At 38.2% G+C, this 13,250-nt stretch overlaps 1 protein-coding gene across 2 annotated transcripts in view; it reads left to right on the forward strand.

The window, feature by feature from the left end:
- The window catches only part of ELP3 (elongator acetyltransferase complex subunit 3), a 68,089-nt gene that overhangs the window by 45,323 nt on the left and 9,516 nt on the right, over positions 1 to 13,250 (forward strand). For both annotated transcript variants that reach the window (XM_012775393.2, XM_020282490.2), the window contains 4 exons: positions 1,996 to 2,086; positions 3,380 to 3,445; positions 5,100 to 5,327; positions 6,237 to 6,318. In XM_012775393.2, the coding sequence (XP_012630847.1) occupies positions 1,996 to 2,086; positions 3,380 to 3,445; positions 5,100 to 5,327; positions 6,237 to 6,318 (467 nt within the window). The remainder of the gene's footprint in view (positions 1 to 1,995; positions 2,087 to 3,379; positions 3,446 to 5,099; positions 5,328 to 6,236; positions 6,319 to 13,250) is intronic.

Genomic DNA, 13,250 nt, shown 5'->3' on the forward strand with positions numbered 1-13,250 from the left:
TGAGAGCCAGGTTTCTCGCTGTCTGAAAGGGATTTACAAAATATTTTAAAGGTAAAGGCTGAAAAGAACACCAAGGCACCATGTTAGTATTGGAATTATCAGTATAATCTTGTGGGTTTTTAAATTTATGTGTAGAAATAGTTATATATGTTTATGTGTGTGTACATATATACACACACATATATATTTCTTAAGTAGTGTATACTGACAGGGTCTAAAGACAGTGACATCCCAGTAGTAATGAGCACAGTGAGTGCCCAGATCTTGGTCTCTAAATACCATTTTCCACTAAAAGGGATCAGGGCTTAGAAAAATGACTGTTTCCAGGGCTGGAGCAGCAAACATAGAAGGAGAACATGAAACATCTTGTTCTAGAGAGTAGTGAAATAGTCAAAATGATGGTGACATGTCAAAAGGACTCAGCAGCCAGCCTGAATGCACATCCACTGGCCAAAATAAATTTAAGCAACAAATAATGTTACTGTTAGATTCCAACTCACTGAATAAAATAAGAATCCATTAGTCTATACTGTTATAAATAAATGAATAAATAAATAGGAAAGAAAGGAGAGGTCTTTTTTACAATACAAGGTCAACTGGTAAATATAGAAGGAATGACAGAAGTAGATGATTACCATTTGGTGACCATTATAAGGAAGGTGACACAGACAGGAGTCATCAGTGGATGCAAGACTGCTAGTTGGAGGTTGGATGAGGAACAGGATACTGAGGTGATATAGACATTTCTCCCCATGAAGTGTTACTCAAATGCAAAAGGGGAAATGATGACTACACTGGAGACCCCTGGCAGACACCACTTGACCAGAGCGTGCCCAGTAGTGCAACAGGTCAGCGCAGCACAGCTCCTGATGTGACTCACTGTGAGGAACACAGCGTCATTCTGTAGTATTGCTGCCAGGAACTCATGGCCTGAACCTGGTCCTGGAACTTGAACTTATCTTAGAGTGTTTTAATGGAAACTGTGCTTGCTTCTAGAGCCTAATAGACTTATTGTACATAGCTCTTAATGCTAATTGATTGGCTTTTGATACTTTTGCGGGAGGAATATCTCATTAGAATCAAGTGGATGAATTAGCTAATTGCATTTAACATTTGAAAGGATGAGTGAAAAGAGAAGGCAAGGACTCAAGTTGATTCCAAAGCAGAATGAGAAGAAAAGATAATTGGCATATTCTTCACATCTTTCTTCTGCTCAACCAAATGTGAGACAAAACAAATTAGAGACTTGTCTTTGAATGGGAAGCAGATGTGCTGAGTATATTCTTAACGTCAGATTTTTTTTCAGCTGTTTTATCTTTAGATACTGATTTTTGTCTAGATGAGGGTGTTGGGGCTACTAAAATGGAACTCATAACTTCAACTTTTGATTGACATCTCCTTGATGACAGGAAATAAATTTTATCTCTTCTTATCTTTAGGCAAGCTGGTGTTCTTCTAATGCAGAGTCACTTTTAATTTAGATTTGTAGGAAACAAGGGAAAAAGATCTATTCTTTGAGACCAGTTGTTGGCTACGCCAGGCTTTTTAGCTTCCAGGTTACTTGTCATTCAGCAACTGTATGAGATAGTGTTTGTAAGCTACCTCATTAAAAAAAATTTGTGAAAAAAAAAAAATTATATCTTGTTTTATTTAGTGCAAATGTCTCTTCAGCCAAAAAACCTTACCAATAATTATTGGGCATTTTGGCATTGGTTTTGCCCTTTGCAATCTTACATAAAGTGATTTCCAAAGGGTATCTCTCACAAAAACCCATGAGAGATGGGTGAAAATCATGATTTCATTGATGGGAAAACTGAGGTATGGGGAGTCTCTGAACCTTGCTTCCTGGTTAGTATATTCAGCCTCTGCTTTCCTGGTCTGCTTCATAGGTTTCTTTGCTTTTTTGTTTTTGTTTTCTTTTTTTCTTAATATCCCTGCCTTCCTGCTATAAGGAATGATTTCTATTTTGCAATAGCTGATGTTTTTCTCCTGCAGAGATATTCCAATGCCCTTAGTGAGCTCAGGAGTAGAGCATGGGAATCTGAGAGAGCTGGCTCTGGCGAGAATGAAAGACCTTGGGATACAGGTAAGACTAAACACCGCTGGCAGACCTTAGGTGTGAAGGCTCCTGAACATCAGCACACACCAATCTCTGCCTTTTAGAAAACATCCCCTCAAAAAAGAAAGAAAAGGCAGCGGCATGCAAGTGTTCATTAAGAACGTTTAACTATAGTATTATACATTCCCATGCTAGCTACTTTATAGAACTGCTATAGCTAAAGGACAACAGCTACGTGTAATGGATTAATAATTACAGAGATTTATGATCCTTGTCCACTATATAATTTTTGTTTACTAGAATTCATGGACTCTACATCAGGAAAGTGTTATCTTGGGCTGGTTCTTAGGGCATGGAAATATCTTTATTTTTATAGAACTGAATAATGAGCTCTTATTTTTCTCATTGAATGCTATATATATAGCAGTCTTTCATAAATATACTATTAGAATTGCTTACATGACATCATCAAATTTCCTAGCGTGATCTTTTCTCACTGGAAGAAAATGTTAGAATTCTGAAAAAAGTTTATGGTTTGTTCTATAGGGAAAATTATACCATATGACATGTAATTGAATAAGAACTTTGTCATTTGAAATATCAGGTTATGTAGCACACACACTGAGTTCTGGAATAGAAGGTTCTCACAGGTGCCTGGTCTGTGCATTGGGCTTGTCTCTGGGCAGTTTTGTGCCTCCTGGGGGTGTTCAAAGAGCCATTTGTGATTGTGGTTCAGATTGTGGAATACATAGCTCTACCTACCTTCCTTCTTTTTCTTTTTGCTTACCTTTCTTTCTCCCTCGTAGCCTGTCTCCCACAGTGCTTCTCTACTAAAAAAAAAAAAACACCAGCCATCTTCAACATGCATCTTTTTGACATTTCTAAAATGATACAAATACGGTGATGCTAAGAATGTTAACTGACAAAATGAAGGTTTTAAAAGTTTAGAAATTTGCTTTTTTCTCTTCTATATAGCTAGTTTGGGATTGTACTTTCAGATAGTTATATCCCTTGGGCAAAAGTATTTTTTAATTTTATGACTTAATATTCTTTACCCCTAAGGTGATATTAAATATTGGTTTCTTTTGAATTCTAAATTTATTCTAAAAGCAATACTGTAGTACTTCATACATTTCCATTCTGCTTTCCCGTTCTCAAATTTATTAAAGGTGTTTTAATTTTTAAATTCCATTCTTTTATCTCAATGTAAATTTTGTCCAAACTTAATTTTGAGCCCAGGGTTTGACAAAGGGATTTAAATAAAAACTGAATAAATTACCAGTTTTATATTTGCCCCCCTCCACCCCCTATTTTTTGCAGTGTCGAGACGTGAGAACCAGAGAGGTTGGAATCCAAGAAATTCATCACAAAGTACGGCCATACCAGGTTAGTTTCTTAATTTTACAGAGGTCGGGTTCCGTCCTTAGATGCTTGCCAAGCCTGGCCCCACACCTTCTTACCGATAGGACCAAGCCCTGGAAACGAATAGCTTAAGAGCAGAGGGTAATTGAGAATTAGATATAGATGTCAAGTCAAGACAGCCAGATATGAGAGTAGCTAAACTCTAGAAGAGCCTGGTTAGGAGAACCAAGTCTGGACCGCATTCTAGATAGCACTGTCCAATGGAACTTTCTGCAATGTTGGAAACGTTCTATGGTCTGAGCCATCCAATGTGGTGGTGACTGTTGAGCACTTGTAATGTGGCTTGGACAAATGAGGAGCTGAATTTTTAATTTTATTTATAATTTATATATTATAATCAATTCACGTATAAATAGTCACCTGTGACTTTTGGCTACCTTTGGATAGAACATGGTATGATCTGTTTATCTTTCCGTAACTGTTAAACTAATGCCCATTGTGATAATCAAATGGATTGATTGGCCCTTATCAACAGGGGTGCCACAAAAATTAAGTGTAATGCTTTAAGGCATTCATTGTATGTAATGAATTAACTTCTCTCTTATACCTGGATAATATCTATCTATTTGCCAGATCTATGGGGTTTGATTCTTATGGAACCCCATTTGAGAAAGGCTGGTGATTTCTGTATTGATGTTTCTGTTCTCAGCATCATTATTTAATTGACATTTTTCACATTTAGGGCCTTTTGAGGGAAAAATTAGACCTAACACATTTTGCCAATTTCTTATACAGTCCAGTTATTTAGCAAGTATTAAGTTGAGCAAGAATATAAGCGTCTGTCTGAATTGTTCACCTCATCGAGGTACCATCTGCCCATTTGTGGAATATGTCTGGGCATGACCATGTCTCTGTATGCATATTTCTCTCTGTATGCATATTGTTACTTATTGTTTATATTTAGACAAAGTACCAGCGTCATTTGTACAGTGAGTAGAAGAGTCAAATGTCTGTGTAGATTGCTGCCACAAGAGCTTTCCCCAAAAGCTACTCTCCAATGACTGAATTTTCTTTAACATTTTTATCCCGTAATTATGCATGCTATTCTAAGTGTCCTGTGGGATGCCATACTTTCTTAGAATTCCATCAAGGAGCAAGTGACCAGTGTCAGTTTCGCCCCACAGGCAGGTTTTAGTGGAGGAGATAAAGACTAGGAAATGAAACCACTGAGCACCTGACAGTTTTGAGGCGACAAGGTGACCCTAAGAGCGACATATATAACATAATTTATGATTTTACATTAGAAACTCTTCATGGAGCCTTGTTCATGGCTTATCTTAAAAAAAAAAAAAGATAAGAGAAACTTTATGGAGAGTCAAAGATTTAAATGCATGGAAGCATTTACTGAGTTGGATCTCTGTAAGAGTCTCAAGGTTAATGAAGTTCAAATATTTGTGGAATTATATAATTATTTTCCTTGTCTATGAACAAGGAAGGCATGACCTTTATTTAATCTTGGTGCTACTTGAGAATAGACAAGTAAAAAGAAACACAACTAGTGATTATTCATTCTTTATCCCCAACTGTGGATATTAGTCTAAATAAATGCATACAATTACGAAAGTGAACTTGGTTCTTTAATTTTGAAAAATACTTTTTGTGGCTTTTTATTAAACAGGTTGAACTGGTAAGGCGAGATTACGTTGCGAATGGTGGCTGGGAAACATTCTTGTCGTATGAAGACCCAGACCAAGATATTTTGATCGGCCTCCTGCGATTACGAAAGTGTTCAGAGGAAACCTTTCGTTTCGAATTGGGCGGAGGGGTCTCCATAGTGCGAGAGCTGCACGTGTATGGAACTGTAGTCCCTGTGAGCAGTCGGGATCCTACCAAATTTCAGCACCAGGTAGCCTGTCTTCCATTCCTATTTGACTTACAACTAAGAAATTGCCCAAGTAGGAAAAGAAAAAAAGGAATGGAGTGAGGAGGGGAGGAAGAGACAGAGGAGGAAGAAGGGGAAAAGAGAAGCATAGAACTGGAGGAGCCAATGTTTCAGTTGTCCAGAGATGTTTTCCCTCCAAATTGCACCCTTTGGGGTGTAAGGGGGGAGGAGGGAGGGATAAGCCAAGATTCAGTGACATGGAATATATCAGATTGAACCATATGGAATTGCTACTTTTGAAAGTCAGAAATTATCTAATACTGACAATTTCATATGAGCCAACCTATTATGAAATCAAATTAGATGATGGTATGAAAGCACTTATGAAATATTAGAACACTTTATAAACTGTATTATATATAGTGGAAACCTAATCCTTAAACCACCTAAATTAATAGCTTTTTTAAATTTCAGGAAAATATGCTAAAACTACTAATGGTGGCTATAATGTAAGCCCCAAAATTGATGATTTAAGAATCTTGCCTGGGTTTCTAAACTCTTCTAGAAAGTGGAGGGGTGATAAATAAATGTTTACTGCTCCAGACCTCCATCACCTGGAAATTGCCTAGAACTTATCTAAAAAGAGACAGAAGTTGAGAAAGACTCACTCCCTTTCTGTGACTAGATTACATCATCCACAAAAAGAATGCCTTTTTGTAGCTCTTGTTGGAAAGTTATACCTTTTTTAATTGTCTTTTGCAGTGTACTTTTGGCATAATTGAATGATTTCTTTTTCATTACCCCCATAAATGGGCTTTTGTCACTCTTATTTTAACAGATTTGAGCAGCTAATAAATTATAGCCTTCTTGTTTTATGGCCCCCTCTTAATGGACTTCCTTCCCTCTTATTTCCCTCTCCTCCCTTCCCCGCAGGGATTCGGCATGCTGCTGATGGAGGAGGCAGAAAGAATAGCCAGAGACGAACATGGATCTGGAAAAATAGCTGTTATATCAGGTAACTGGGAGAGAGCCAAGTTCATGATTTATTCACAGTTTGGACTTGGTACTCTCTTACCCCTATTTATGGTTATTATGTTCAGAATTGGGCTGAGCTGGCTAATGAAGGATTTGTGCTCAAACAAAAAGAAAATTATGAAAGCAGTCTGGCCGGCTAGAGCTTTCCAAGCTGTCTGAGTGTGGGCAAGACAGTGATCCACACCCTCTTCTTCTTGTCGCTGTCACGCTGGTCAGCACGGTCAGCTCTCCTCTGTGCTTTAGGCCAGTTATTCTGTCTGGGAAAGTGGAATTTGATGAGACAGATCTCAGAAAAATGTAAACCAAAGTGGAGATTAGCACTATTGTTTAGAAAATTAAAACACAACTTCAGTTGCCAGAACAGCTTTTAAAGGCAGAGTTCTTGCTCCTTAAATTTTGTTCTGAATGACTTTGTTCCTGGGGAACAGTTCCCCCCTGTTTGGGAGTGTAGTGAAGGAAAAAGTTTTCCCCAACCCTCTTAGGGTCCCTGGCTGGGTCTCAAAATTGAACTGACAAAGACAGATTAACAGGGGGAAAGCATGCAAATGTGTTTAATGTAAATCTTTTGGGACTAGAGAGTCTATCTATATAAGCAAATGAAGACTCAAAGAAATGGTTAAACCTGGGCATTTTATATGAGCCTTGATGCATAGTGTAGTCACGGGAAAATATGAATATGATAGTGCAGAGGAGTCTGAGCAAGAGGAATGCCAGGGGAAACTGGGCAAGGCCTGTTCATTCACATTCCATCTTCAGAGATAAGGGTGTTCCTTTCCCTCGGGTCTCACCTGAGGGTCCTTTGACCTGTGTCAGAGGAAAGGGGTGGGGGAATGTCATAGAGACCTTCCTGGACCTGCTGTTGTCTCAGATTCCTTCCCCCTGTATATTCAGTGTGCTGAGGCTGGGTGCTGAGTGTGTTCTGAGCCCCGCCAGGAGCCTCCCCATTCCCTATCTAGGCCATCACGTAAGTGGGGGTGAAAAGGAAACTGTGGTGCAGTGTGTGTCAGTGGGACAAGAAATGAGGGATGTACCCTTTCACTTCAGTAGTGTGTCCTTATAAAAATTGCCATTCCCAGTAGGAAGCCAATAGGGTGAAAGCCGTGATCAAACTGTAGCTTATGTTTCCTCCAGCATTTTGTTTTTCCACGGGACTACTGCATTCCTAAAGATAAAGCACCCCTTCTGAGAAGATAATCTTTTTGAAAATGAAAATTGAAGTTTAAAAAAAAAAATCAATAAGTTGTTGCCAATCAATAAATCGATACCCATGCTCAGGTTTTAAAGATTATAATTGTGAAAACATAATGACCCAAGCTTATTTAATCATTATCCAGGCAGATTAATAAAGCCATTTTAAACATGTCTAGCTTTATGTATTTTTCTCTGTTATCTTTAATCCCACCAAGAAAAGGTAACTACGTGGGGCTCACCTAATAGGTACTGATAATCTGAAATATAAAAATGTTTGTCTCCACTGTTTAACCTGTGGTTGACCAGAAATACCAGGAATGGGCCAGACTGAGTTGGAGTAATACACTCAGGTTGATAATATATGAAATTTCCATTGTCCCTTTGGCCAGAGCACTCAGTGTTTTCAGTGAAGTACTTCTGAAACTTTAATTGCTCATGAATCACCTGGAAATCTTGTTAAAATGCAGATTCTGACTGATTAGGGCTGAGTGGCGCCTGATAGCCTACATTCCAGCCAGTTCCCAGTGACACCTGTGCTGACTGTCTTCAGACCACACTGTAGATAGCAAGGTTTTAGTATTCTCTTCCAAATGTATTCTCTTCCCGATCATTAAAGTAATAATAATGCTCGGTGACCTGGCAGCACTGCACTCCCGAAGTCTGCTGTACATGCGTGATTTTCTGGTGTCTACAGGAAGCTAATCAATTTCAAAACTGAAGAGCATCCATATTCTATCACTGCTCTACATTATTCCATTTGCCCTCGTGACATCTACCTCCTTTTAGAAATGTTGCCTGCAGAGAGGGCCCCTGACTCGCCCGAGGTCGTATCCAATTGCTCAAAAGAGCCTTCGTTTCTGCTTTTTATGAGCCGGGTGTCTTTCTAAGTGGAAATCAGCATCTGTCCTCTTTCTGTTATATCTACCTTTCTAGCTCTTTATCATAATTTAAATAATAGCTCAATTTCAGACCCATCTGCGTGTAGAGTTTTTCAAATAACAAGAAGAGACTTGCTCAGAGTAACAGGGAAGAACCTTTCCCCTGCCAGGCAGTGCAGTAGCTCTACTACAGTTTCAGCCAGGAGGCGCTTTTGGCCAGGGGGTTTCTACAAGAACAGCCCTAGAATGCCTTCTGGAAGGAAGCAAGTTCTTAGGGAGGAAGGACCTGGTAAGCTTAACTTCCTGTCACTCTGGCCCGGTAGCCCCACCATTGCTTTCTGTAGGAGAAACCACACGGGCCTTGACTTTGACTCAAGCTCTGGTCACCCTTCAAATGAAAAAACTAAGAGCATTTACCTTGTAGGCAATGCATTATTTCTCCAATTTAGTAATACATTAATTGTCCTATTTAAGTTTCGGAATCAGACACCTTAGAAGTCCATTATGCAGAACTTCAAGGAGGGCAGATGTCAAGTGTTTATTATAATTTTTTTAATGGTTTTTGCCTTTCCATGTTTGTTCCTTCTGCATTTGGTCTTTCTGACTTGAAAACAATGATATGTTCGCATGTGTTTTAATTGGTTTTTACAAAAAGTTAAACGGTTATTCTGAAATAACTCTGAAAATCTCTTTATGATAGTGCTAGTGTTTGTGGGCTGCATTTCATTAACAATACTTCATTAGATTAGATGAGAAGAGATGCTGACATGAGGGGTGGAAGGGAGTACAGGTGGCCAGGTTTCCATTCCTGCTTTTCCAGTAGTAGCTTGATGATCTTGATTTTTAAATATTTCCTTATTAAAAAACAAGTGGGTTGGGTTGTCTTTTATAGTTCTGACTCTAGAATTCTGCCTATTAGTGTATTCTTTAATTCTCAACATGGTCAATTATGTTTTACTAATTGCATTTTAGGTAGATCCTTTCCTGATGCCATATTAGGAGACCCTTTAATTTCATCATTAATGATCTCAGTCTCATTGTAGATTGGGTGTTTGGTGGTGAAAATGATGATAAAGTTTCCCGTAGGTAGTTAATTCTATCCGTGATTTGTGAATGCATATTAACTTCAGTCACAACTCCTGATCCTTTGTGACCTAAGCATCCTACATTTTTTTTCTGACCTTTCTTGTAAATCCATCCTTGTGCTGGGTCTGTAGGCTTTTGTATAAGTCATACACAGTGGCGGCCTAGATATTCCTTCCTGGCATCACTAGTAGCTTGAGTAAGGGAGAGACAGAATCATTTATCATCTTGGTTACTCTTACTGGAAGAGTAATGCATTTATGTAGAATTTTTAAAATTACATTCTGATTATGACTTCCCTTTATCTTTCTAGCAGATTTTTTCTATAACTTGGATTTGTAATCTTTGATTCTGCCTCTAGACAATATTATCAACTACACAGCAAATCTGATTTGAATCATTATCAGAAAGGCTGGGTAACCTTTTTTTCCTTATTAACAAATTATTTTTTATCTGTTACCTCAGTATACTTTGTTTACAGGAATATATTTTATAGCCGATTTTTTTTAAAAGACTATTGTTTATCAAAGTCAAAGGAAACACTTTCTTAAACAGAGAAAGTTTATTCATTCTGTTTTTTTTTTCAAAGTACATATAATTGTCTTAGTACACTGTGTTTTAAAGTTAACCATCAACTCTGCATGTGAAAACTAAGCAAAGCAAAAATGGAATGTTTAGCTTCATCAACTTCAAAATTACTGCGTATAGATGGAGCAGAGAGCAGATGTGGCCTTGCCCTCCAGGAGTGCTCGTCTTGGGCTGGGCGACTCACTCAGTCCTCACCTCGTTTACTGGGCTTAACTACAGAGGAAGATGAGTTTTCTCCCTACTTAGATTCCAGATTATTTCTCAATTCCAGATTAATTGCTTCAGAGTAAGAAAATACTCTTTTTCTGCATATAGAAATGCATACATTAGTATTATAAGAACAGCCAGTTTATGAAATAATGTGTAGGCAGAAAACAGCTAATTGCTGCTGAATATCTAAGCGATTAATTAGTCCCTATTAAGTTCAGGTGCGTTAGTATCTTTTACCGATCTACCCATATAGCTTCTATCAACACACATCAGTTTAAGGTTAACAAATTTTATTTAAAAACCATGATATTTCTCTGCCTAAATGATCAGCATTCTTTCCTTTAAAAATGTCTAAGATGATGGAGTTTTTCTTTTCCCTCTCTTCTGGTGTAAAGTGCAAGGAATTATACAGGAGAGGCTAACACACAACATTTGCAATGCCATCACTAATAATCACCATGGAAACTGGAGATCTCTGATGTCACACTGCCCGTACCATTTCCAAAAGGGCAAATATAACTGTTGATAGCTACTATTTAAAAAGCCATTTAACACCCCCAACAGAATGAATTTTCTCTTTTGGCAATTTTGGCTAAGTATCAGATCCAATCATGTTACTGTTTCAGTTTGCCAAGCTAATTGCTATGCAGCAAGATGAACAACTATTCCCCAAGCTCTCCTGACTACCTTCGTCATAAGCAGTATTCTATTTGTGTTCTTTCAAGTAGAAAATTAATATGGCCATTGGCCAAGAATTGTACAAGGCTGATAGATCACACAAAGATGGTGAGAAATGAGGAAAGTTTCTGAATGGTTAATGGTAGAAATCACTGAAGTCAGGGACTGATAGCCATTTTGTTTAAATCTGCTAAAAAGCCAAAGGAGGAGGAATAAAGGAAGAATTTAAATATAGGGTGGTTGAACAAGTCACTATAAAGATGAGATCATTCTTAATCATGATGCTCAGAGCTGTATCTATCATCCCTACTGGTCAAAAAATGAGTGTGTCTGTTACTCATGTCACCCGATATGGCTTCCTAGGACTGAAATGATCTTGTACCCCAGAACCACTGATTAATAAAATCATAGGCAGAAAATAGTACTTGTTTTGTTTCATTAAACTACGCATGGCTGAAATTTACTTACTGGACCCCAGAAACTCACCTGTATTCCAGGCTACTATACATCACCCTGAGTTTCAGGTGAAGGTTGTTTTATGCTTCACATAATCTAATTGAAAAGAAGGGTACATTTGTAACTAGGGCTGATAATGGAGTCCTAAATCCTTACAAAAATGCCTAGAAAAGCTTTCTTCATTATGTCATATCTATTTGCTAATGGGCACAGGAAGCCTGCCAAATGCAAACCAGTTTGTAGCTCGTGTGCAAGTGTTAACTTATCTGAAAGGGAGGGGAAAGATTGTTTGCCCTTTTGTATTCTCTCCTTCAGTCCTTTACATGATTTATCTTTTTAATAAATTATCCCCTAAATGTCCTCTAATTAAATGCACATTTTCTGCATTCTCCATATTCCTCTGTTCCATTTTAATATTCTAACAAGGATCATACATGTTTCTTTTTTTGGTGCATGTTCCAATAGGATTATTTTATCATTATTACTGTCTTTCTTTTTTAAAGACAATAGATGCAACATAAGGTATCGCTTTGCTATAAGAACTCTACTAATTTCAGCAGCATTATTAATCAGACTAGTCTTGATAACATGGAATGCTACTTTGCTAGATAATGAATTCGCTAGATGTTTGCTATTTGGTGTCTCCACTGCAGCTGGCCTATGGCGGCATTGCTGGCTAGCTCCTTTCCAGAATCTTTATTCCATGACTTGACATGTGTTCAATTTGTAGGTTCATCAGGTACCAGTTTGTAATCCCAAAACATCTATATTAATATATGTAATAAGATCCCAAAACATAGTGGCTGAAACAACAATCATTTATTATCTCACAGTTTCTGTAGATCAGGAATCTGAGAGTGACTGATCAGGACAGAGTAAATGAGTCTAGCTCACTATCAAGGGGAAGTGATTACATAAGCCTGCGAATACCAGAACTTTGGGAATCATTTTAGAGACTGCCTACCACAATGCGACTTCTGCCTAGTTCGGTTGGTTGGGGCCATTGGGCCAGGCCAGATTTAAGGGAGATAAATTCCGTATAGCAAAGGGAGAAGATTTGGTGGCAGCCATCTTTGGATACTATCAACTAGGATGGTAGAATACATTTTCATTACTTTGTGATTAATAGGCATCCAGTCCTCTTATACAAGGAACTTCATTTAGCCTTCTCCCAAGATAGACTCTTTGAGCATATCTAAATTCAGAGGCTCTTGTCCCAGCCCCAATATCAGATTTTCATATAGTCAATCACAGCAGCACAGCTGTACCTAACACTGTCCCAGGCAGAGTTTGGCAGGCCCAACAAGAAGCACCTGCATCTGACCCTTCATGTGCCATCTCTTCCATGAGGACATTCTTCTGTTTCTTCTTGCAAACTGACTTTATATCTTACGCTTTAGGTGCATGATACTGGCCATTTGTATCTTCCTTCCAGGTTATGGAACATAAAAGACCATCTTTGGGCTGAGGATATGTGGTTTCCTGCCTTGAGCTGCATGCCCTTGCCCAGCAAACACTTGGAGATAATTTATGCGCTATGAAGTCATGTTTTTTTTCATTAGGGCAAGTCGTGAATTATATTTAACATAAAATTTGCCATTTTGACTATTTTTAAGTATATAACTTAGTGTCATTGTACAACCATCGCCACCATTTCCAAAACTTAACACCCCAGACAGAAACCGTGAACCCATTAAGGAATAACTCCCACTCTATATGTTGACTGCAATGTGCCTCATTGTGGATCTCCTTGAACTTATCCTGCTTGGAATTTGCTGAGCTTCCTGAATGTATAAGATTTGTATCTTTCATCAACTTTGGGAAGTTT

This window comes from Microcebus murinus, chromosome 24 (assembly GCF_040939455.1).
Source record: "Microcebus murinus isolate Inina chromosome 24, M.murinus_Inina_mat1.0, whole genome shotgun sequence".
Lineage (NCBI taxonomy): Eukaryota > Metazoa > Chordata > Mammalia > Primates > Cheirogaleidae > Microcebus > Microcebus murinus.